At 40.1% G+C, this 25,082-nt stretch overlaps 1 protein-coding gene across 3 annotated transcripts in view; it reads left to right on the top strand.

The window, feature by feature from the left end:
• The window catches only part of B3GLCT (beta 3-glucosyltransferase), a 131,342-nt gene that overhangs the window by 53,805 nt on the left and 52,455 nt on the right, over positions 1 to 25,082 (top strand). For all 3 annotated transcript variants that reach the window (XM_055122776.1, XM_055122768.1, XM_055122762.1), the window contains exons 7-10: positions 9,387 to 9,523; positions 14,151 to 14,214; positions 20,459 to 20,578; positions 22,495 to 22,564. In XM_055122776.1, the coding sequence (XP_054978751.1) occupies positions 9,387 to 9,523; positions 14,151 to 14,214; positions 20,459 to 20,578; positions 22,495 to 22,564 (391 nt within the window). The remainder of the gene's footprint in view (positions 1 to 9,386; positions 9,524 to 14,150; positions 14,215 to 20,458; positions 20,579 to 22,494; positions 22,565 to 25,082) is intronic.

Here is a 25,082-nt window from a genome sequence, read left to right as displayed (position 1 = left end):
ACTTTTTTGAGTATTATCAGCATATCAAACACTGCAAAACAAAACAAATAGACACAGGATTCTGACCTCAAAGGAGCCACAGAATACAAGAAAGAGGGGAGGCAATTGAAAACATAATTATAGTCTGCAAAGAGACATAAGAAGGGACACAGAGGGGTCAGGGGAAGCTGTACCAGGATGTTAAAGATAATCTGGGATAATTACCGCAGGGGGTGGCGTTTGGTTTGAGTTCTGTGAGATGAATTGGTATCAGTAGGAAAGTGTGCTCTAGCAGAGGGAAAAACCTGAGAAACAGACTCCGGAGGTGTGAGGTTCATGGCTACTTTACTATTTTCAGGTTTTGTCTTACATAAATATAAGGTGCCAATGGGATCCTGTTTGCATTCTGAATTTCTAGAACTGAGCAGAGTGTTTAACACTTGGTAGTTGAGCAATAAATATTCATGAATGCTGAATGACTCTCTCTATAATGTCAACTTTCCCTCTAGATACTATGGGATGTCCTAGCTTATTAGGAATGCCTTAGCGATCTGTAGAAAGTAAATTAGGCTATCCATTTCTCAGGGGGAACCTTAGCTTATACTCTGATCCTTGTGTGGAATTCTCTTTTGCTTATCCTACTTGTATTTTATTAAATAAAAATTTATTAGGGTATCATTGGTTTACAGTACTGTATAAATTTAGGAATTTTAACTTCTCATCTCTGGATGTTTATGCATTACCACATGCACATCAACAAGTTCAGATGGTCTCCTTTTTCTTCCTCCCTCCTCCCTTCCCTCTGGCAACCATCATTATTTTTTCACAGCATCTGAAAATTGTTGTATTTCGTTTGTTTACTTTCATTATTTATACTCCTCATCTGAGACATACGATCCAGTAATTGTTTCTTGCTTTCTGATTTATTTCACCTAACATAATCACCTCAGGTTCCACCCAGTCTGTTGTAAAAGGCAGGAGTTTGCCTTTTAAATGAAGTGACTAGAATTCTGTTGAGTGTACGTGACACAACTTCATTATCAAGTCATCTGTCATTGTGCATTTGTGTTGATTTCATGTCTGACATTTTGTGTATATGGTACCACGAGCGTAAGGGTGCATATATCTTTTCAAATGAGTATTTTCGCATTCCTGGGATGATTACCAAGGAATAGTATTGTTGGATCATATATATTCTTAGTTTCTTTGCAGGAGGAGGGTGTCTCAACCTTAATATATGGCGGGCCTTGGGGCCCTTCCTGGTGATGCTGAGCTCCGTAGTGTGGGTCTGCTTGGGGAACCATGCAGTGTGGGGGATTGAACCCAGGGCCTCCAATGTAAGGCATGCATTCCCCTTGACCTCTGGTTTTAAACTTTCTTTTTTTTTTTCATTTTTATTATTGAATCACCATGAAAAAAGTTACAAAGCTTTCAGGTTCAATTCTCAGTCACTCAATGATCAGACCCCCATCCCTTCACCAGTGCACATGTTCCCCCACCAAGAACCCCGGTATACCCGCCATCCCACCCACCCCCAACCTGTGTGGATAATGATCCTCACTTTATTCTCTCTATACTTTGAATACATTCAATATTTCAACAGAAAACTCACTATTATTATTTGGAATTTTCCCCCAACAATCAAACCTGCTGAAAAGGCATCATTTGATAATTTATTTTCCATTGCTGAGAATGAAGAATATATGAGCTCAATATATGAGCAACAGGGGCCACGCAGTTTTGGATTTCTAATATTTTAGCTCAGTTCACAGTCTAGATGCATTTCTGTATGAAGCCACTGGTGCCAAAATTGGTTAGTAGTCCTCTAGGATCATAGTCTTTAAGGAACACTGCAAGCTCGTACCTCCCCTTAGTGGGCTCCATAAGATGGTGGTCACCACGCCGCTGGGAAAGGAAAGGTCAGGAGAGAAAAACTTTTCCCCTCCCGGGCCGGCATGGGGCTGTAGCTTAGTTCACAGTCTAGAGGAATTTCTACAAGAGGCTGCTGGGTGCTGAAAGAAGTCATTAGGCCTCGGGATCATAGTCTTTTAGGAGCGGAGGAGCCGTTCATGTGCTGCCGCTCTTGGGTTCTCCTCTGGTTTTAAACTTTCAAGAGCTCACTGTACCATTTATTAGAGAGGTTGCACCAATTGACACTTCCAGTAGAGTTTGAAAGTTCTCTTTACACCTGTGCACAAAATTATATGTGCTCACCATTTTCACTAGTGTCAGATGATATCTCATTGTCATTTTAATTTGCATTTTTCTGATATTAAGTTAAACAGTCATTATTTATAGATGACAAGATAATATTCCTAGAAAACCCTAAAAACACCAATAAAAAACTAGTAGAAAGGGGCCTGGAGATACTACAGTGGTTGGGGAAATTCCTGATACCACTTGGTCCCCTGAGCATCGCTGAGTGCAGACCCAGAGACTGCTGGACACTTGTGGGTGTGGGCCTGGAGGTGTCCAGCACTGCCAGGAGGCCTGGGGCTCCACAGTAGCGCCACATTCTCAGCCGTTGCATTGAACTCCCAGCTTGGTTAGCTGAGAGTCACCAGGGCGGCCTTCTGAACATTGTTCGGGAGACTCCCCAACTCTCACCCCCCAAAAAATACCCCAAACCAAAACTCTTAAAAATGATAAACCAGCGTAGTACAGTAGCAGGCTACAAAAGCAATACACAGAAGTCTGTTGTATGTTTATATGCAGACAATGAATTAGAAGAGAAATTTTAAAAGGCATGTTCTATTTGAAATCGTGTTCAAAAGCATCAGATACCTAAGAATCACCTTAAAAAGGGAGTGAAGGACTTATGCATCTGAAACTGCCACTTTTGAAGCAATGTTTTTCCTTCCATACCGGGAACATTTGATGTAATCCTGTCCTTTTATTTGTGTTGTCTTCTCTTGGTTTGACAGTAACGTGTGGTTTTCCTTGTGTGTGTGGGTCTTTCACCTGGGTTAAATTTTCCCCCAGGTATTTTATTGTTTTTTATGTGATTGTGAGATTGTTGTATTTCTTTCCTTGTTGTTTGCATATAGAAATGTAACCATTTTTTCCTTCTTTTTTTGTATATTGATATAATCCCCTTTCCATATTTATTTATTATTTCCAGTACTTTTGAGGAGTCTCAAGGATTTTGTATAATAGTGTATCATAGGCAAATGATGAATAATTTTACTGTTATTTTTCTCATCACCCCAAAAGAAGCTTAAAGGATATGGGGGCCTTGCTTGGTAACACTTGAACTTGGTAATACTTGTTTGTGGGGGTGACAAGGAGAGAGGCGCCTTGGAGTGGGGTTCTTGAGTTAATATTTTTTGTGGAGGAAGGCCACCAGGACCATGAAATCCTTGCTGTGCCTGAGAGGCAACTCATGTGGTTGAGCATGTTATGAACCTGTGCAAGGGCCTGAAGCTCAGTCCTTGGCACCCCTGGGCACTGCTGGCTGTGTTCTTTGTGGCTCCCTTGCACTGATACACCCAGGCACCATGTGTTCTTGCCAGGGAAGAGCTGCCAGGCGTGGACCCTGGTCCTTGAGCACTGCTGGCTATAGCCTCTGTAAAAAGAAATCCTACAAGATAGTTAAAATAGGATCTCTCCCCTCGTCACTGGACCAGGTACCAGCCTGAGCAGTGGTATGTGCCACTATACCCTCCTCTAAGCAGAGCTTTAGTGTGCTGGAGTTTGAACAGCTTAGCATCTCTCCCTGGATGTGCTAGTGTCAGCAGAGGGGACTCAGCCTACCACACGCTGCCAGCCAGCATCACTGGATTTCACTGTCTGATCACAGCACCCAGCCTCAGCAGACAATGCTGGGCGTGAAGGAGCTCTGCCGTGAAGGAGCTCACTCGAATTCTGGAGAAGTGGGAGTCCTCTGCCTGCTGATCATGCATGGTCAGTACTGCATTACTTGTCCTGCTAAGGTGGTGGCTGTAGCACCAGCCACCCTCTCCCAATTCCTTCAGCACTGTGGCCCTTTGGTCTCCCACCTTCATGAAAATCCCCATGCCTGTGTTCATCAGGTGCACTAGGGTGACAAGCCAGTCAGATACATAGTTTGCTTCTGATATGCCAAGAGAGCAGGTCTTCCTTAAGGAGTTTATTCTGCCTACTGGAATTCTGTAAAATAGGAATCAGTACAGTTGTGCTTATATTGATCCCTTTCTGCTATCACACTCATATTCTTAATTTTTTAAAAAGCAATGTGGCTTATAAAACTGCAAGTAGTATGGTTTCATCCATAAAAATTCCAGTACCACATCTTCCACCGAAGTATCCACCTCCCTCCTCCATTGTCCCTGCACACCCCCCACCCTCTATTCTCCCCTGTGGGGAGCCGCTTTACTGGAAACCAGTTCTCACTGTTTCTTCTGTGCATCTGCTTTTTTTCCTACCATGTTTCTTTATATCCCACATATGTGAGAGCTCATTTTGCATCTGCCCCTCTCCTTCTGACTAACATCAACTCAGCATGATACTCCAGATCCATCTAAGTAGCTGTGAATTGCATGATTTTGTCTTTTCTTACAGCCGAGTAGCATTGATTGTGTATATGTACCACAGTCTCTTTATCACATCATTTGTTCTTATGCTGTGCCCAGATTTTGACTATTGTGATAGTGCTGCAATGAACATAGGGTTGCAAATGTCTTTTCTGAGTAGATTCTTTTGGCCCTTGAGGTTGATGTCAAGAAGTACAAGTTCAGTTTCTAGGTTTTTTTTCTTTTTACTTTTTTTTTTGCTTTTTGGGCCACACTTGGTGATGCACAGGGGTTATTCCTGGCAGTGCTCAGGGGACCATATGGGATGCTGGAATTCAAACTTGGGTTGGCCACATGCAAAGCAAAAGCCCTACCCACTGTGCTTTTGCTCCAGCTCCTAGGTTTTAAAATTTTTTTTTTTATGTTATAAGTTAGTTGACAATATTTGATTACATTTAATATTCAAACACCAATCCCACCACCATTACACCTTCCCACAACCAAATTCGGGATGTTTCCATCCCAAACCCCAATCCCTGTCCCAAAACACAAGCTAAGGAATATATTTTGTATTGTCTGTTATGAAGAACAGCTGAACATGTTTACAGAAAAGTGTTCTTATAGGAAACGGTGTGAAGATTGTTCTATTTTGGCAGGAGCCATTAAGACACTCTATACGGAATCACTAACATGTTGTTAAATTTTGGGTGATATGAGCTTTGGTATATATAATCTGAAAATATGTATATATGCATATGTATATTTCCCTCTATGATTTGTTGCCTACTATCTGAACCCATCAAATATGGTGTGGCAATTATGGAGAATGGGTAGGGAATGTCTTATGATGTGTCATGCAGCCGCTTTTGCATTGGATTGTGGAGGTCGGCTGGAGTGCCCTGAGTGAAAACAGCCTGGTGCGGAGTCTGGTGGCATGGTTATGGGGTCTCATTTTATGCTCCCTTCCGGGAGAGGCAGCCATGGGATCTGGAGCCGGTGACCAGTTTCAAGGTTTTTGAGAAGTGTCCATGTTGTTTTCCCAAAGCGCAGGATCCACCGACATTCCTACGGGTATTGAATGCATTCCCACCAGGTCCCCTTTTCCCTACACCCATGCCAACACTGTTTTTGATCTTTGTGATGTATGCCAGTCTCACTGGTGTGAGATAATATCTAATATTATTGTTCCAATTTGCATTTCCCTGATGACAAGTGATGCAGAGCATTTTCTTCTATGTACCTTTTGGCCATCTGTATGTCTTCTTTGAGAAAGTATCTGTCCATCTTTCCCCCTCGTTGTTTTGATAAGGTTGGTTGCTTATTTTTTTGTAAAGTTCTTCGAGTGCTTTATGTATCTTGGATATGAACCTCTTATATTATGAGTGATAAAGGGTTAATACCCTCTCCCAGTCTGTGGGTGCACCCCTATTCTGGTTCTATTCCAGGCTGGAATCTCTCTCTTAATAAGGACATGGGAAGGATGGGTATCTTCTGGCTACCAAGGAGGTTTGTGGATGTCTCGCAAAATGAATGACAGTGACTTAAATCACTTTCAAAGGACAGTGTATTTTAAAATTGATTTTTCAAATAATGGGACATTCATTACTGAAATAAAGCCACTCATCTCAATGGTTTTTTAAAAGAAATTTATATTTTAATTTAAAAACATTATTAAGTCATTGAGATAACATTAGTTCATGAATGTGAATGTTTATAGGCTTTGGGAAGACAATGTTACCAGACCACATCTCTCACCAAAGGGCCCTCTACCATAGTCCATACAATCTCTTCCCTCCCACCCCGTACTTCCACCCCACCCTGTAGTCTCTGCCATCCCTCCCACTTCAGGTAACCTTGATTTTAATTTTGTTGTCAGAGCCTGTCAATGTTCTTTAAATGCTGAAAGGAACCATTATGATTTCTCATCATGCTTTTGACTTTAGGGAAGATAGAGATAAAATTGATGAAAAGATTGATAGGTTAAATAATAATTCTTTCAAAGGATGTAATTATCACTGTGTCTCATTCTGTCTTTTCATATGATGCTAGGCAGCATCTGTGTACTCCGAGCACCCCACCCCCCAGCTTGCTAATGTAGAACATTAGGTCGACTTTTATGTTTCCTTTTGACTTGAGAAAAACTCTCCCAAATATTTTAGGGAATGTAGGAGTACTAATTTCCTCCTGATGTTCATTTTACCTGGAGATTATTTTCTTCCATTTTCCATAGCTCTAATTCTGAACAGGAGATGGTGACTCAGTAAGTTTTTAGTGAAATTGGGATGATAAATTTGAAAGTTCAAAGCAAGTTCATGAGAAGCCAGTACAGAACAGAGGTAAAATGAAATACTTTCCCTCTCTTTTCTAAATTCTACCATGAGGGGGAAAAAAAAGAATATTTTATTACTTTTGAAACTAGCATTAGATTAAAAAAAATCACAAGAAATTGAAGTTAGCTCACACCAGTGTGGCTTTCCCTGCTACTGTCTGAAAGTTAGAAAATGTAATAAAACAAACCTGGCTTTGGTATTGACATAAACTGCATTACAGTAATAATTATGTGATTTTTGTATCAGTTATTTTTCTTGATTTTGACACTTTCTTTTATTATCCTTCTATCATTTGTACTGAGGCAAATTTATGCTGTTATACAATATTTTCAATATAAAATAGTTTTTGTTAAAGTAATTCATCTCTGTTAGATTGCTTTTCTAGGTGATTTGTATATCTTGGTGGAGTAATTTTTCCTCTGCTCTGGACTTTTAATATGAGTACATTTGCTGATGTATCTTGACCTTTTCATTTTCAATAAAGGTGAAACACAGGTGCTAATAAAATGTAAACTTAAAATAAAATAGGACATTGAGATATATTTTTACAGTTTATCTTGATGATAACTTACTATTGTATGATAAAATCATTAGTATAAAGATTTTACTTTTCTATGAATTTCATTTTAACTTATCCTATTTAATAGTTTGTAGTGTAATCCTCTGCAAAAATACTAGAAAAAAATTTAAGTCTTATATGCTAGATAATAGGTAAACAATGCCACTAAGAGTTAAGCATAAAAATGTGTTCTGTATAAAGTTATGTTTGAAACAGATGATTGTAACAGTGGAAAACTAGTGAGCTAAATGTTAATTGGGTCTGGAGAGATGGTACAAAGGTTAAGCATGTGCCTGTGTCCACATACTGATTTGATACAGACTATATCTTTGAATATAGTCCCTGGGAAATGCCAGGTAGTGGCCCCTGAGCACTGCAACCCCAAAGAGCAGACAAACATAAATTTGAGGCTAGAGATTGTACAAGGATTAAGGTATTTGTGGTGGCATTTGACAGTAAGTATGATAATAAGTGTAGTGGAGAAAAATAAAGCAGAGTGAAAAAAAGTAAGAGATCGATTCTAGGAGGACTATGTAGGGTGTAAGGGGAGGACATCTCTGGTCAGAGTGAAAAAGAACTGAGGGAATGAGCCACATAACCACCATTCCTGTGTTAGTTTGCTTACTTATCACTTCCACCTCTTTGTCCAATAAGAATTTCATATTCAACAGGTTCAGAAGTAATCTCCTAGTGCCTCTTAACCTCTTCTGTTTTGTTCTTCCTCATATCAGAAATGGCATAATTGTTTAATGGGATCCTTGTATAATAAACCTAAAGCCTGTGACTGATTTTTCTCCATCATATTTATTTCCCCACGATATTTACTCATCAACTCCAAATCTAGTTGCATAACTTTTCAAAATGTTTTTCTCATCCAGTTTCTCTCCATATTTAATACAACCTCTCTAGTCAAAGGTACCATCGTTTCTTGCCTTCACATTATTATAACCTTCTAGTTCATCTCTTAGTTGCTCCTATTGTCAAGCTCAGGATCCATCCTTTCTGTAGTTCACATGCCACCACTTGTCTACTCAAATACTTCCAGTGGTTTTTATTCCGCTTAAGATCATTTTATTAAGTATGGAGTGTGGATTTCATTACTTCTCTATCATTGTAAAGATGTTATTCCTTTGCCTTTTATCGTTTGCTTATTGTCTCTCTTCATTATTTTATGAGTTATGTTCCCTCCTGGTATGGAATAAACATTAAAATATTAGTGATAACCATTCATAATCATTGCTAATTAAATGAATAAATCAGTAAATGGAGTAAATGGACAAATCAGGTATTAGTTCTGGAATAAAATGTATTCTTTTGTTTGGTTTTTGGGCCGCACCCATGAGTGCTCTGGGTTAATCATGGTTTTGCGCTCAGAGGTCACTCATGGCAAGGGCCAAGGGACTGTATGTGTGGTGCTAGGGGTTGAACATGGGTCAACTATATGCAGGACAAATGCCCTACAAGCTATACTTCCTTTGACTCATGGAAGAAGGAAATTTAAAAGAAATTTTTTTTTCTAAACTCAGTTGGCCATGAAGAATATTTTCTTTATCTTAGTAGTGTTTTGATATGAAACATCTCATAAATAACCACTTTATGTACTTAAGGTATAATGAGCCACTAGCATTTAATTACTTTACATATATAATTATGCTGATTTGTTACCATAAGGCTATGCATTAAATTATATATCTGTTGAAGTTCTTTGAAAGTATGTCATTTGTGCTAATTCTTTATCTCAGAATATTTAGCTAAAATGAATACATCTTGTCTTTTAGTCTTATATGGAATGGCATTTTTTTTTTTTTTTTTTTTTTTTTGGTTTTTGGGTCACACCCGGCGATGCACAGGGGTTACTCCTGGCTCTTCACTCAGGAATTACCCCTGGCGGTGCTCAGGGGACCATATGGGATGCTGGGAATCGAACACAGGTCGGCCGAGTGCAAGGCAAACGCCCTACCCGCTGTGCTATGGCTCCAGCCCCTGGAATGGCATTTTTTAATTGACTTTTTATATTTTTCTTAACAGGAATGGTTTTTGGGGAAAGCATTACATGATGAAGAATCGACAATCATTCACCATTATGCCTTTTCTGAAAGTCCTACAGTTTTCAAATATCCAGACTTCGCTGCTGGCTGGGCCCTTAGTATTCCACTAGTCAACAAGTAAGATTCATTAGAATGTATGTGGACATTTGTGTATATATGTGCATATAACTTTCATTTTGCTGAATATTATAATTGATGGGTCTCCAAAGAGATGTTAAGGCAGAGAAATTGTAGAGTGGAAAGACCTGTGGCAGACGTGACACAGCTGTGGGTTCTTGTGTCTGCTCTGTCACTTCTGGTGCTCCCGGGTGAATCACTCACTCTCTGTGCTGCCTTTTACTCACCTGCAGGAGAAGGTAAGAGATAAATTCTCAGGCTAAGGGCAAGTCAGTACATTAGGGATCTTGAGAAGTTGACACCAGAAAGTATTTCTATAGTAAGTAAGCAGTTAGCTACAGGCATGTGTTTGATGATCAGAAAGAAAGATGATCAATAATTTTCCTGCTGTGGGGAAGGATGGCCAATAGCGTGCCTGGGTGTACATAGTTGAACAGGGACCAGGCAGGAGGTACAATTGCCAGTCCTGAAGTAGGGCACTATTCCTTTGCTTCTCACTCTTTGTTTCCTCCCCCACCCCCAGTAGCAAGGGGAGGCTCTCTTTAATTCTTCTTTATTTTGTCTTTCTTTAGTGTCATAACATGGATTTATGTAGGTTGAGTTCTTTATGGAAAGGCCCAGGTGGTTATGTTTACTCTGACTCGAAGATTACGTCATCTGCGTGTGTTTATTTTCCTCCTTTCCTCGGAGAACCAACTCTATCCCTTGATAGAGGAACAGACCAACTATAGGCTCTTCTCTGAGAGCTCTGAGCATAGACAGCACATTCTGCCCGGAGCTAAAGAGGAAATGAGTCTAATGCAGACCCAAGACTGAAGGTCTGGGAACTAACCAATTCTCTGGAACCCATCTAACCTCCAACCTCCATGCTAGTCCTGGGAATCTGGAGAGTTTCTACCTCCTTCTTTCTATCATAGTTTTCCTGCGTAGCAAGCAAGGACCTTCTTGGAGATCTCTTGATGTTGAATTTAATTCAGTTTTTATTGACTCAGGATGCATGGATTGACTGAATTCTTTCTTTCTTTTTCAGTTACTCTTATTTTTGTGGGGATACACTGGCTCCTGGTGATGCTGGGATGCTGGGCATCAAACCTAGAGCTCCTTGAGTTACCTCCTTATCTCTTAACTTCCTCTTTTAAGCAGCTGGTTGGATGAGATATTTGTTAGAATGTCTCCTTGCAGCCTAGGATATTTATGTTACAGGAGAGGTGGGGTTAGCTCTCACTGCTTGGCATGCTGGCACTAAAGCATAACCTGTTCCACAAAAATCCTTGGTTCTGTGGATTCTGCCCTCTGCTTACACTGCTCATAAGGTGGAGGATGTCCAGAGTTTTGGTAGGTTTGGTTGGTTCTGATTTCTTTTGTTTTTTTTTCCTTCTTGGTTTTTGTCCCACACCTGACTGTGCCCACGGCTTACTCCTGGCTCTGTGCTCAGAAATCACTCCTGATAGTGCTCAGGGGGTCATATGGAGTGTCGAGGATTGAACCTGGTTCAGCCACGTGCAAGGCAAGCACCCTACCTACTGTATTATCACTCCAGCCCTCTGTTTTATTTCTTTATCACCTCAAACTCACCAGGAGTACTAGGGGCTTTGTGAACTTGGGTTTAGTTTCTTCACTAGCCAAGATATTATTCTATTTAGGGGAGATGTGGTGCTGTAAATTACCTAGCACTGTGTAGTGTAGTGTTTCCCAAAATGGGGCTATGGCAAGGTGGGGAGTGGGGAACAGTCATAGCTTTGGGTACAATTGAAGGACACTTTCTGCTTGTTTGCTTAAAGGATATAGATATCCAGATAGCTAGGTAGGCCCAGAGTGATTCTTTTTTCCTTTTTGTGGAAGGATGGCCATAAGTCAGATAAACCTGGGAAGCTCTGTTCTTGAAGTTGTTCCCTGGGTACATGGTTTTCTTTCAGCTCATGACTCTGAGATCCCTAACAACATCTCTTGATAAGTGTCAGCTTACTCCTTTCTGGACACTTGATACTGTTTCCTACCCAGGGTGGGAAAAACTTGGGCTGAGGGATTTGGGGCAAGAGACTGATCTTTTGCATACATTTGGAAAATTCCTGTCACTTTGTTCTTAGCTCTGATGCAGTAGGTGCTGACTTCATTACCCTGTGTCCAGTGCATCTGCTTCTGCAGCCACGGTAGTGACGATCAAAGCATGCTTGTCATTAGTCATATCCGTGATCTCCCTCCATTATATAGACAGCGAAAAGCAGAATTAAGTAGAAACAGAGGCGTTCCCATGGTGCCTAATTCCTCCTAGATGATATTTCCTTTTTCTTCTGAGACAGACAAATAAATCAGATAAACACTGATACAACCCATCTGGCTAAGGAACTGTTTTTGTGCCCAAGTATATTTTAAAATAGTTTCCTAATAGAGGAGTCTTATTTATTCTTCAAGAAATCAGTTTCCTGTTGAGTTAGCTGGACACCTTGATTTGAATTTGCAGGATGACTGACTTAGATGTGAGGTGTCACTGAGGCCTTGATTATTAGTAAGAAGTTGGTGAGATTAAAGTAACCATTAATTTTGTTGTAGACGGAGTAGTTTGCTCAGAATAGTAACGTAGCGGCTGGAGAGATGGTAGAAAAGGCAGGGCACTTGCCTTGCATACTGTCAGTCTAGGTTTAATCCTGACACCACAAAAGGTCCCCTGAGCACCGCCAGGAGTAAACCCTGAGTACAGGGACAGGAGTAAGCCCCAAGCTCAGAAGTCAAATCAACCCAAAAAGTCACTTAAAAACTTCCCTGTACATATCATTTTGTCCTCTAATCAATCAGTGTTCATCTCAAAGATACTCTATTAGCAGTCTTCACATCTCCTACCCTCACCGTCTGAAGAAAATTTTTGAGAAACATCTTTAAAATTAAAGCTATTCAAAGTATGTTTAGAGTAGTTCAGAGGAATTGATTGTCTTTAAAGTAGTCTTAAAAGATGGGGCTTGTGGTGTATGGCCAATCAGATGTCATATTCAGTAGGGGATTCTGAGCACAACTTGGTGTCCTTTGTCTGTGGCAACAAGCCTAGGATTAACTTTCTTCTGCCTTTAGAATCTGAATGTTGTTTGATCAAATTTTGAAGGCATTTGGCATGAGTCCAAGCTCCAAAGTTACCTTGACAGAGTTTATTTATAAGAACGATTTCCAACCAAGCAGAATTCAAACTGGACAAGATCCAATTGGGCAAGACATAGTTTTTCTCTCTTCATGTTTATTGGGATTATATCTGAAGACATAGTCTCTTTCTATATCTTTCTTTATATTCACAAATCCATAGTTATGTATTAATACGTAAGGGGAATGTGGCAAAGATTACATAGGGCCTCTTGGTTACCCTTCCTTTCTACCAGGCTGGAGGGAAGAGCTCCTTCATCCCCCCCAGCTACTCCATCTACATACTGGCTACACCCTGCTCCTTTCTCTCCTCATACAGCTGCCTACCACAGCCCTGTCACACCTTGACTTGACAGACTTTTCAAGATCAAACTCAAGAGCCACTTTCGTGTGAAACTTTTTCATCCTTCCCCATCAGAATAAATGAGAACCTCCTTTAGTCCTGGATCAGGACAGTCCCATAAACTTGGCGATCTGCTGTGTACATGTTCCTCTCAAGACATCTCTGTCCCAGCCCTGCCACTGTGCCTGGTCAAAATGGGCAGTGGACAGCCAGCATGGCCAAGGACCACAGAGTCCTTGATTCCAAGCAGAGGGAGGTAGTGCGTTAGAACTAGACACAAATGATAGCCTGTGTTCTCTGGATCCTCCTTCTGATTAAAAGCAAATTTAAAAGAAATCTTTGTGATTCAACCGTGTTGAAAACTCAGTAAAGGCCTTTTAAACTTATTATGATGTTTCCTTTTAAAATGAATTTCCTGGTAGTTAAAACATGGAAGATTTGTAATTGAAAGTGGTGGTCTGATATCAGACCTGTAACAAACAGAGAACTCAGTGGCATTTGGGTGGAGTGGTATTTGGGTGGTCTTGGTAAGTGTATACTACTACTTTCCTCTGCTTGGCTCTCCCCTCCTTTACCTTGGCTTGACTCTGAGGTCAGGGGTCAGGTCTTTCTTTCATATTAAAAGAAGCCTTTGAAGAAAATGACCTAAAATTGGCTGATAGTCTTCCATGATACCATGTCCTTTCCCCCTAAAACTATGAATTACTTTATTGAGTTATTAAAAGTAGGAGCCTGGAAAAAGTAGAAACTTCTGTGTTTTTTTCTCTCACACAAGTTTTTCCCTTTTCATTATCTGCCATTTGATATGCTATGTAAGGTATATCAAATAAATTTCATATTTTCCTTTTATTGAAGGCTTTGTACTGTGTTGTACTATATTATATGGTATTGTATTATAGTATACTATACTGTATTGTGTATCATAGGCTCAATGTTAAAATAATGAATGCTAACTTTAGTTACAAGGAAACATTCATTTCCTGGCCAATAAATAGTTGTATTTTTGTAACCCTATGCCTCAAAGAAATTAAACTCTAAATTTTATCTTAAAATTGGATTCTTCTTCCAGTTTCCAATCTTTTAAATATTAGAGATGTTCAATTAAGGGCTGTTTTTGTCTGTATTTTTTTAAACAATAAAATTGTCTCTATTTTCTAGGCTTACTAAGAGGTTAAAGAGTGAATCCTTGAAATCCGACTTTACAATAGATTTAAAACATGAGGTATGTCATTGTTTGTTTAAAACTCCTAGTAACTAAGAATTTGTGTCTTTTATATAAAAGGTGTTTTTGTTCCTTCCTAGCCCAGGCACAGCTGTCTTCTCCTGATCAATGTATCTCCACGGTTATCTCAGTGGATGAGGTTCTTCATTTTATTCAAGTTGGAGGGGAAGGAGCAATAGACAAGATGTCATGCTGAAACTTATGAATCTCTCATTTTTATTTGCAGCGGTGGGGTGTGTGTGTGTGTGTGTGCCTAGTGGTTCTTAGGGGGCTATTCTTGACTCTCTGCTCAGGGAGAGACCAGAAGTGCTTGAAATGACTTATGTGGGCCTGGGGATTTGAATTAGGGTTTACCACATACAAGGCCTTATCCCCTGTGCTATCTCTCCAGCTGCTATGCTTTGTTTTAAGTGGGGGTGGATAGATTCAGAGGTAAATTTCTAAAAACATGCAGAAGTGTCATTGTAAGTATTGCCTGTCTGACTTGATGATTTGGGTCTTTATATACCTTCTGTTCTTAGCCCTCTGCTGAAGAATTGATCCATTGGTGTCATGCCAGCCTGGACCCCCTGCACACCTGAAACTAAGCGGGCAGCTCTGAGTCCTGAGTGGGATGTGTTGGGTTTTCCTGTTCCTGAGTCATGGGCATTGCATTCCTGGGCATGTCTGAGTCCTAATGTAGACCTGGACTCAGAAGGAATCGATATCTTAGGCCATGATAGGCATGCCACTCAGTACACAGGTGCTGGCTGGCAGCCTGCCAGGAGCCACTGGGACACATTTTAAAGCGATGAAATAGCTCCTTTGAGGAGTATTCTACTCTTACATAAAAGCATTCTCTTCTTCCACTAAAAGGAAAGAATGATGAATTGAAAACCAGAGCATCTTTCCAGAAATTTTGTTATTTATTTATGTAAGTTTTGGGGTTCACATCTAGCGGTGCTTGAGGGTTTCTCCTAGCTCTGTGCTCAGGGGTCACTCCTGACAGTACTCAGGGGCCCATATGTAATGCTGGATAGTGGACTGGGGCTGGTCACATAAGAGATCAGGCCCTTGACTCCTATTCTAACTTTTTGAATCTGAGGATTTAGGGATGTGGCAGGGCTATATTCCTCAGTGCTTGGTGTTGCTTCTGGTGCTGGGGATCAAACCAGGATCTGTGGCATGCAAGTGTCTAGAGTATGCTACGTCTCCAACCCCTACCATATATTTCAAATGGAAAGTCAGCTCTAGAATAGATAACTCAGCTTGGGAATCAGATACATACAAATATATACATATATATGATATATACAAGAGAACATTTTTAATATATGTGAACATATATAAGTCAATAACAAAACATCTGACTTAAGAGAGAAGTGTGTCCCTCCCACCCCCATCCTTCCTTGAGGCTACTTTGATACCTCTGTCAAGGAGCAAAATTTTCTTGAATTCTCTCTAATTCAGATTTCACTGCATAATTAATAGATCTCTGAGGAGTATGCTCTAGAGTTTTATATCCTCTGGACTTGATTCAACAGAATCATGCTATTTGGATCTGAAATGTACCCATGTTGATGCATGCAGCAATAATAGCCTTATTTTCACTTTCTGTGCTGTCTCTCATCGACTGACTGTTCCATCATTTATTTATTCATTCTCCTGGTCTGGCTCTGTCTTGCTCCTGGTGTTTTGCTGTCACAGGTATTGCTTCTCTGAGTCTTATTAACATGCATCATGATGTTCATCTGCAAGAGTTTCTTTTAGACAGAGACACAAACTGTTTGCGCTGACCCACTTAAAAAGAAAAAATCCCCTCCTCCAGCCCTGGTAACCCAGTGTATTTGTGTTATTATATTCTGTTACTTGTTTTAACAGTATTATTGTCTGTATACTATTCACTTGAGAATGTTTTGTTTTATTTTATAAGGTGGTTCACAATATTTGATTATAGTTAATGTTCAAACACCAGTCCCACCACCATTACACTTTCGCACCACCAGATTTGGGATGGTTCCATCCCAAGCCCCAATCCCTGCCCCAACGCACAACTGTAATGATATATTTTGTGTTGTCTGTTATGGAAAACCACTGGAAATGCTACAAAAAAGTATCCATAGAGGAGACAGTGTGAAGATTGTTCTATTTTGGCAGGGGCCATTAAGACATTCTTAAGAATATCACTAACATGTTGTTAAAGGTTGAGTGATGTGAGCTTCTGTATAAATATCTGAAACTATGTATACATGCATATATATGTGCACATATACATAGTGTGTATATATGTAATGTATGTATATACACACACACACATATACAGGCTTGGAGTGATAGCACAGTGCATTTGCCTTGGAGTGATAGCACAAGGGCATTTGCCTTGCCTGTGGCCAACCTGGGTTTGATTCCTCCATCCTTCTTGGAGAGCCCAGCAAGCTACCGAGAGTATCTCACCTGCATGGCAGAGCCTGGCAAGCAACCCGTAACCTATTCGCTATGCCAAAAACAGTAACAAGTCTCACAATGGAGACGTTACTGGTGCTTGCTCGAGCAAATCGATGAGCAACGGGATGAGAGTCACAGGCATATGTGGGCTTGGAGTGATAGCACAGTGGGTAGGGCATTTGCCTTGCACGTGGCCAATTCAGGTTTGATTCCTCTGTCCCTCTCGGAGAGCCTGGCAAGCTACCGAGAGTATCCCGCCCCATGGCAGAGCCTGGCAAGCTACCTGTGGCATATTTGATATGCCAAAGACAGTAACAAGTCTCACAATGGAGACGTTACTGGTGCCCACTTGAGCAAATCTATGAACAATGGGAGGACAGTGCTACAGTGCTATACACCTATACATTTCCCTCTATGATTTGTTGCTTCCTATTTGAACTTCATCACATGTAGTGTGGTACTTACGGAGAATGGGTAGGGAGTGTCTTATGATGTGTCCAGGATTACATTTACTCATACGTGAGGCTTGGCCTGCGCATATGGGGAACAGCCTTGCGTGGAGGTGGTTGGGTTCTGGAGGTTTTGGGCTGCCGGGGCTGGGTCCCTTGGGGTGGGGAGGGCTTTCACCCGCCTCCCTCTGGGGTGCCCCAGGTGAAACAGCCTGGCACGGAGTCCAGTGGCATGGCTATAGGGGGTGTCATGTTGCTCCCTTCTGGAGAAAAAGCTGTGTGATCTGCTGGCAGGAGTTGGCTTATGGGCATGACCCCTGAGTTACTGGAGACTGGGGAGAAATAGGCAGAGGGTCTCCACTTCTGTGACTTGAGAATGTTTAGGCTAACTTTATTGTCTAGTCCATGTTCACCTTTCATAAGCAGAAGTAGGGTTGTATGTTCTCTAATTTGGGGATATAATAACTTTTTATTTCTTGGATTGAAGAAGAAATAGATTTATCCAAATAGAATACTCTATTTAGCTTTATGCTTTCAGGGGGGGGTCACTCTGCTGGTACTTAGGAGACCCAGAGGCTCCTCCTGACAATACCTGGCCAGCTAGGCTGGGAGTTCAGTGCCTGGGCCCAAGAAAGTGTCACTGGGCCTCAATGCTTGCACCCTGCAATACTCAGGGGATGGTGTGATGCCAGTAAATGAAGTAGGTTGGCTGTGTGCAAGGCATGTGCCTTAGCCTCTGGTAAGCTAGCTCTTCAGCCCCTAATTGTATGCTTTTTAGGTATTTCATTCCCTTCCTACCACCCTTCCTTCTCTTGTGGTTTTTTTTTTTTTTTTTTTTTTTTGGTCTGCTTGGTGTTGGTCACGAAGGAGGATGTGCAAATCTCACTTAGTAGTGGTGGATCTGACAGTGCCTTCCTGTGGAAATGCCAACACTTGCTTTTTATACTCTAAGGCACTGTTAATTAAATGCATGCATGTAGAGATTCCATAAATCTTCTTAGAGAATTTGTTTATCTCTAAGAATACACTATGCTTTTACATTTGTTTTGTTGATTTGAACATTTCTATGCAACCTTTCTTTTTGTATTTGCCTTATTCTTCTTTTCCAGATCTTTCTTTCAATTCTTTTGTGTCCTCATCTTTCAAATGTGTCTCTTTTCAGGAGGACATATTTTTGTTTTTCCTCCTAGTTTAAGAATCATTATTTTAAACCAGATGGCAAGCTTATGTTTATGTTGATTATGATTACTTGTATATTTGATTTCTAAACTTACAATTATTTCTTTCATCCCATTTTTTTTCTTTTTGCAAATTCTTTCCCTTAGATACGTATTTTTCTTTTTTTTATTCAACGTTTCCTTTTCTGCCTTTTGGAAGTTTTATTATTATTTAAGATATTTTATTAAAGATATTTTATTTTTTTTTTTGCTTTTTTTTTTTGGGTCACACCCAGCGATGCTCAGGGGTTACTCCTGGCTTTGCACTCAGTAATTACTCCTGGCGGTGCTTGGGGGACCATATGGGATGCCGGGGATCGAACCTGGGTCGGCCGCGTGCAAGGCAAATGCCCTACCCGCTGTGTTATCGCTCCAGCCCAGGCTTGGGAATTTAAAGGAACCAAGGACTTACTTGGGATTCTAGCCCTGTCTACTAATATAGCTGGATACCTTGGTTTACCCGCTGTTCTTAGGGTTTTGTGGGTGCTGACAGTGGAACTTGTATAGTCTTGATGACCTAAGTACTGACCTGATGTGCTCTTTTACAGTAACAGGCTACTATTTATACACATACATATACAGTGGCACATACAGGTGTAGGGCTGGTTCCTCCCTTTTAATTGCCAATTTTTTTTGTGGGGGTATCCTGGTACTGCTAAGATGCTGGGGTTTCCCATTTTCCCTAAGAGTGCAAATAGTTGTGTGTACCAGGTTGTATTGAAGTAAAGTAGTTGTATTGAAGTACAGTAGTAACTATTTTATTGAAATGCAATTGTTACATCTACATGGTAACAGGGGTTAGCTCCATCTTTCAGGATGGAGCCAGCACAAGATAACTCCTGAAGGTTCACCTGGTCTCTAGACAGAAAGAAGCAGTGTTGGCCCAGGTAGGGGAGGCTGGTCAAGTCAGCACATCTAGATTGTAGGAGTTTAAACTGGCTCTGCTGGCTGGCCTAGCTAAAAGTCAGGGTTGAACTGGCTCCAGGGATCACTAAGGTCCATGATGGAGAACAGACAGAGGAGGGGGGTTTGGGAAAGCAAGGTTTTGTGTTTTCAGTAGTTTTTGTTCTGGGCAACGTTTCATTAGTAAGTCTATGGGTGCCTTGCTTTTGGTTCCAGACTCTCAGAGGACATTTCTAGCTAACCTCTCCCTTCCATATCTCTTCAAGTCTTCAAAGTCACTTTTGATTCTTTTAATTTACTGTTACCTCCAGTCAGAAATGGTGTCACCAAAGTTCACTCATAGGAACTGTCAGAAATGCCCCTGGGATCCTTCTTTCCCCTTGGTATTACTTTTTTAATTTTGTTTTTCCTTCTTAGATGTTGTTCCAGTTTAGCAGTGCATTGAAAATGATTTTTTGAACTTTGGGTGATCAGGAATCACTCTTGGAGGTCCTTGGGGGCACCGTATGAAATGCTGGGATCGAATGCGGATTGGCTACATGCAAGGCAAACACCCTACTTGCTGTATAATTTCTCTGGCCCCTGAAAATGATTTTAAGATTATTTTAGTTTCATATCTGTAGGTGTTTTCAGCCAGTCAATTATTCAGAGTATGTAATTGCCATACTGCAGGGAATCCGAATCATGATAATGTTTCTTTTCCCCTTTCTCCATGATGTTTCAAATCCCTAAATAGCTTATGATAGACAAATGTGGCATTTTTAGAAGTCAGAATATTGATTTTTTTCAATTAACAGTTTTTATTCCTAAAAGATTATATTGCTTTATATAAAGATCACTCTTTCATTGGATGAAAAAAAAAAACCTTTAAAATTGATACATTTTGACACAAAAGAAGAGGGAACAAAAGGGAATGCCCTGCCACAGAGGCAGGGTGGGGTGGTGGGGGTTGGGGTTGGGGTGGTGGTAGGGATACTGGGAACATTGGTGGAGGAGAATGGGCACTGGTAGAGGGATGTAAATGATCACTGTATGACTGAAATGCAAACATAAAAGTTCATAAGTTTGTAACTGTACCTCATGGTGATTCGCTAATAAAATTTTTTTTAAAATTTGATACGTTTTAGTGTCACTTATATGGTTTAGCTCTCTGTAGAAGGTGGAGTCTGCTTGCCTGTGAGATCATTTCTCCTTGGGTACTTATGCTGGCTTCATGCTTTCTTTCATTGACAGTCTTCTTACCCCTGACAGATCGCCCTCTACATCTGGGACAAGGGTGATGGGCGGCCCCTGACGCCAGTGCCTGAATTTTGTACAGATGCTGTGGACACCATCTGTGCTACCACTTTTCAGTCTTTCCTACCACGTTGTGTAAGTACTGGAAGGAAAACTTGTAAAGGAAAACAGGAAAGTGTTCATGTATATACAACACTGAATTGTCACTTTATGTACTAACAAAAGGTTTTTTTTACTGTTTCAAAGAATAACAACCCTGGAAGGCAAGAAGCGTGGTAAGAGGAAAATGAGGATGGTCACTAGCACCTGTCACTTCAGAACTTTCTTAGGGTACAGGCACACCTCATTTGGGGATGGTCGCACCCACTGTGCTCAGGGATCACTCCTAGAGGGACTTGGGAGTCCATATGAGGCACACCTTGTTTTTATTGTGCTTTACTTTATCCTACTTTGCAGGGAGATCTCTTTTTACATCTTGAAAGTTTGGGGCAGCTTGGATTGAACAGCCTGTGGGGTACTATTTTTTCAGTATATGTACTGACTTTGCATATGTTTAATTAAGGTCTGTGCATTATTTTTAAGACACAGTGCTGTTGCATGATGGACTACTGTAGTGCATAGACATAATTTATATGCACCGAGAAACCAAAATGTATGCGACACTTTCTTGTGACTGGACAGGAACCAAATCCATAGTGTGCTCAAAGTGTCTACCACAGTTCTTTAGGGACTGCATACCAAGGAGCCATTACTTTTCACGATCATTTAGCTTTTCTCTACTGCAACATCTATTTCATTTATAAAAAAAGGGCAATTTTAGGCACTTCACATTACACTTGAGCCTTTTTCCAAATGCATGCCTGTTAACCCTTCATTTCCTGACCTTGCTTTGATCTCATGTGAGATTGCCCAGAATTTGGGGGATTGTGTATTCTTGATATGTCAGACCCTGATTCCATCTCCAGGATGAGCCTGAAGAATCCTGAAACTCACCAAATGGGTAACAGTTCTTCCTCATAAGGGGAAAGTATAGTCACTACCCTCAAATATCCATTTTTCTTATGCTATTCACACAGAAGACTTCGTGTTGCATTTTTAAAGGTAAATATGGCTACGTGTATGCTCACATACACATGTACAGTTGCAATGAGAAAGAAACTGTAATGTTTGCAGTTTTTGAAGGGAGAACCTGTCTTTCTAGACATTCTCCTTGCTTCTTCTTTGATACTCTTTGAAGGAATCTGGAGGAGGTAATTTAGCAAAACCTGAAGTGCCCTGAGAAAGCTGGAGTTAGGTGTTGCTATAAACCAGCCCCAGATGATGTGGGAGTCCTGATGGAATATTAATGCAGGCCTAAGACAGATGGTATGGGTCAGAATCCTCTCTCTCCAAGAAGAAGTTCATAGCTTTGTGTGTAGATTTTCCATACATCTCTCTGTTTTTCCCTTTTCTCTTGAGTTTAGGGCTCCAGGATATCCCCAGGTATTTAAAGTAATCCTGCCTTTGAGGAGATCAGGGCATACTAAAGTAACCTAATCTTGTTTGGACAGTAAAGGGGCCATTAAAATCTTTAAAACATCAAAGTTAGTCCAGGTTCACTAAAGAGCCATTTATTTTGCACTGAAACATCTCCCTCCTCTCTCCTTTTCTCAGAGTCTTCACTGACTGAAAAAAGCTAAGGGATGGTAAATTGTATTATTGGGCCACTATGATGTGGTGAATAAATTAGTGACAATAAAGTCGGCTTTACTGGAGATTACTTTTCCCGTCTTGTAAAGAGCTTACTGAAGTTCAGAGAGATGACAGACTTGTCCAGATGACACTGAGTGAGCAAATGGCAGAGCTGGGATCCAGGCCCACAGCTGGCCCACGTCAAAGACCGTATTTGCTATTACAGTTTCCTTTCCCCCCCAAAGTTTAATGCTGGAAGTAGGTGTGATAGCCTTGACATTTGTGGATTTGAACTCTAGAACATGTGAGCACTAGTGTGGGTGTCAAGTTAAGATAGCGTTGACTCATCTACACATTTTTTTTTCCTTTCTCTCTTTTAGGGAACTCCAGTGAAGAAGGAGGATATTTTTGTTGCCGTTAAAACATGCAAGAAATTTCATGCTGATCGAAGTATGTTTTGGGTTACCTGTTTTTACTTGTCTTTCAAAATCCAAACCACCTTTCTGAAAAAGTACAGAACAATTATAATACACTCAGGAGAGGGATAATGGCCCATCTGTTGTTGAAGTAAAATCAGCTAGTTAATCATTCCAGTCACCAAGGGGAATTGATTAAATCAACTTCAGTCACAAATTAATTAGTAAGGATGGTTTCCTGTTGAAACGTGAGTGATCACAGCCCTTCTAAAGGGATAGAAAAGTATTTCAAATTGGAAATAGAAACATTACCTGTGTTCTTGATGACATTGTATGAATAAAAATCAATTTTCCAAAACAATATCCTATTATGCTCATGCATAGACTCAGAATTGGGTGAAGAACAGTAGAGGGGATTTCCAGATGACAGAATACCAAAAAAGAATGCCTTATTGAAGACTGTTTCTTCTTTTTGCATTTATTTCAGACATATGCATTGACATTCTAGAATAAAGAAATGAACTCTCCTGAGTTTGCATTAAAAGAAAGGAAAAGGGTAACTTAAAAAAGCTATGGTTTCTTCTTAAGGAAATATAAGCATGCAGATAGATTTTGTTTTGATTAAGTTTTTGGCATCCTTACAAAATTTTACTAAGTAATGGTTATAACATTTTTAAAAAAGGGTACATTCTATTGAATATAAATAGACATAATTTCTTTTTTCTCCTTGTTCCAAATAGCACTTTCTGAAATTGAAGATTAGATAGTCTTTTGATTTTCTAATTTTAGCACCTTTAAAATTTTTTCCCATGGAAAGACTTGATTTCACCAAGGGTGTGATATTATTATTTCTAAGCCAGCTGTCATTTTCACAGGATTGGTGCTGGGGGAGATTCATTTATATAATTCATGTGATAATATGATATTTCCAAATTATTTTTTAAAGGGACACATTTTCTAAATAAAGAGCATTAAGACTTGTGATTGTAATATTGTCCAAGGCATTGGCATGAATGAAAACCAGTTTATAATTTGCAATACTTAAAAGCATTTTAACTGGGCCAGAATGATAGTACTCTAAGAAGGGCTTTTGCCTTGCTCAGGGTGGACCCAGGTTTGATTTCTAGCACTGCATATGTTCCAAGTCCCAGCAAGACTAATCTCTAAGCACAGAGTCAGGAGAAGGCCCTCAACACATTAAGCATAGTCCTAGAAGCATCTTCACTGTAAACTATCCTGGTTACCTAAGTAGTTTTGTTAAGTTCTAAGTCTTTTTAAACCAGTCTAAATTTATACCAGGAATCCCTGAAACAGTAGGAATCAGTATAATAATTAATATAAAATTTTGTTGTATTAGGACCAGAGCCATAGTACCATGAATAGTATGTTTGCCTTGCACATGACTGATCTAGGTTCTATCCCCAGCATCCCATTATGGACCCTCAAGCACTACCAGGAGTAATTCTTTAGTTCAGACCTATGAGTAACCCTGAGCATTGCTGGATGTTACCCCCAAAGCCAAAAAATAAAATAATTAATTTTTTTTTTTAGGATTTGTTGTATCATGCATTTAACTTGAATTTAACATTCTTTTGCCTTTTAAAAAAAATCAAAATCTGTAAGGGTTTTTTTTTTACAATAACTGTATTATTGTATCACTGTCATCCCATTGCTCATCAGTTTGCTCGAGCGGGCACCAATAACGTCTCCATTGTGAGACTTTTTGTTACTGTTTTTGGCATATCAAATACGCATGGGAAGCTTGCCATATTTTATAAAAAAAAGTACCAAGGAAAATGAATTGTGTTGCCTTTTCTTTTTAGTTTTATGAGTAAAAAGATTTATTTTACTTGTAGAGTCTTGTAGAAGGTAGAAAGAATCCTTTTTACATATAAAAAGATCTTGAAGCAGTACTTAGAGTAGTAATCTTTTAAATAATATTAACATTAAGAATTATGGGTGGTGGTTGGCAGGGTAGAGATAATAATTTCTCCTGAAATACATTTTTTTTTTTTTTTGCTTTTTGGGTCACACCCAGCAATGCTCAGGAGTTACTCCTGGCTTTGCACTCAGGAATTACTCCTGGCAGTGCTTGGGGGACCATATGGGATGCCGGGGATCGAACCTGGGTCGGCCGCATGCAAGGCAAACGCCCTACTCACTGTGCTATCGCTCCGGCCCCTGAAATACATTTTTTAAGTGACAAAAATAAGGGACCAATCCTGTTGTATTTCTCATATTCCACTAAAATGAAAAATGTTTGTTAATTTTATTTTTTAATCTTGAATAATCTAATTTATTGCTTTTTTATTTTGCATAAGGTTTAATAAAATTTCTAAATAGCCACCAAATGCTTTTATATTTAGGTTTAGAGCCAAAGGTCTTTAAAAATCACAGTCTAGGCTGGAAAGATAATACAGCGAGTAAGGTGTGGGCCTTGCATGTGACCAACCCGTATGGTTCCTTGAGTGATCCCGGAGTGCAGAGCCAAGAGTAAGCTCTGAGCACCACTGGGTGGGGCCCCCCAAAAAACAAAATTAAAAAAATCTCAA

This window comes from Sorex araneus, chromosome 1 (genome assembly GCF_027595985.1).
Source record: "Sorex araneus isolate mSorAra2 chromosome 1, mSorAra2.pri, whole genome shotgun sequence".
NCBI lineage: Eukaryota > Metazoa > Chordata > Mammalia > Eulipotyphla > Soricidae > Sorex > Sorex araneus.
Note: the sequence above shows the minus strand (reverse complement) of the source record. Positions and strands in the feature narration are given on the sequence as shown.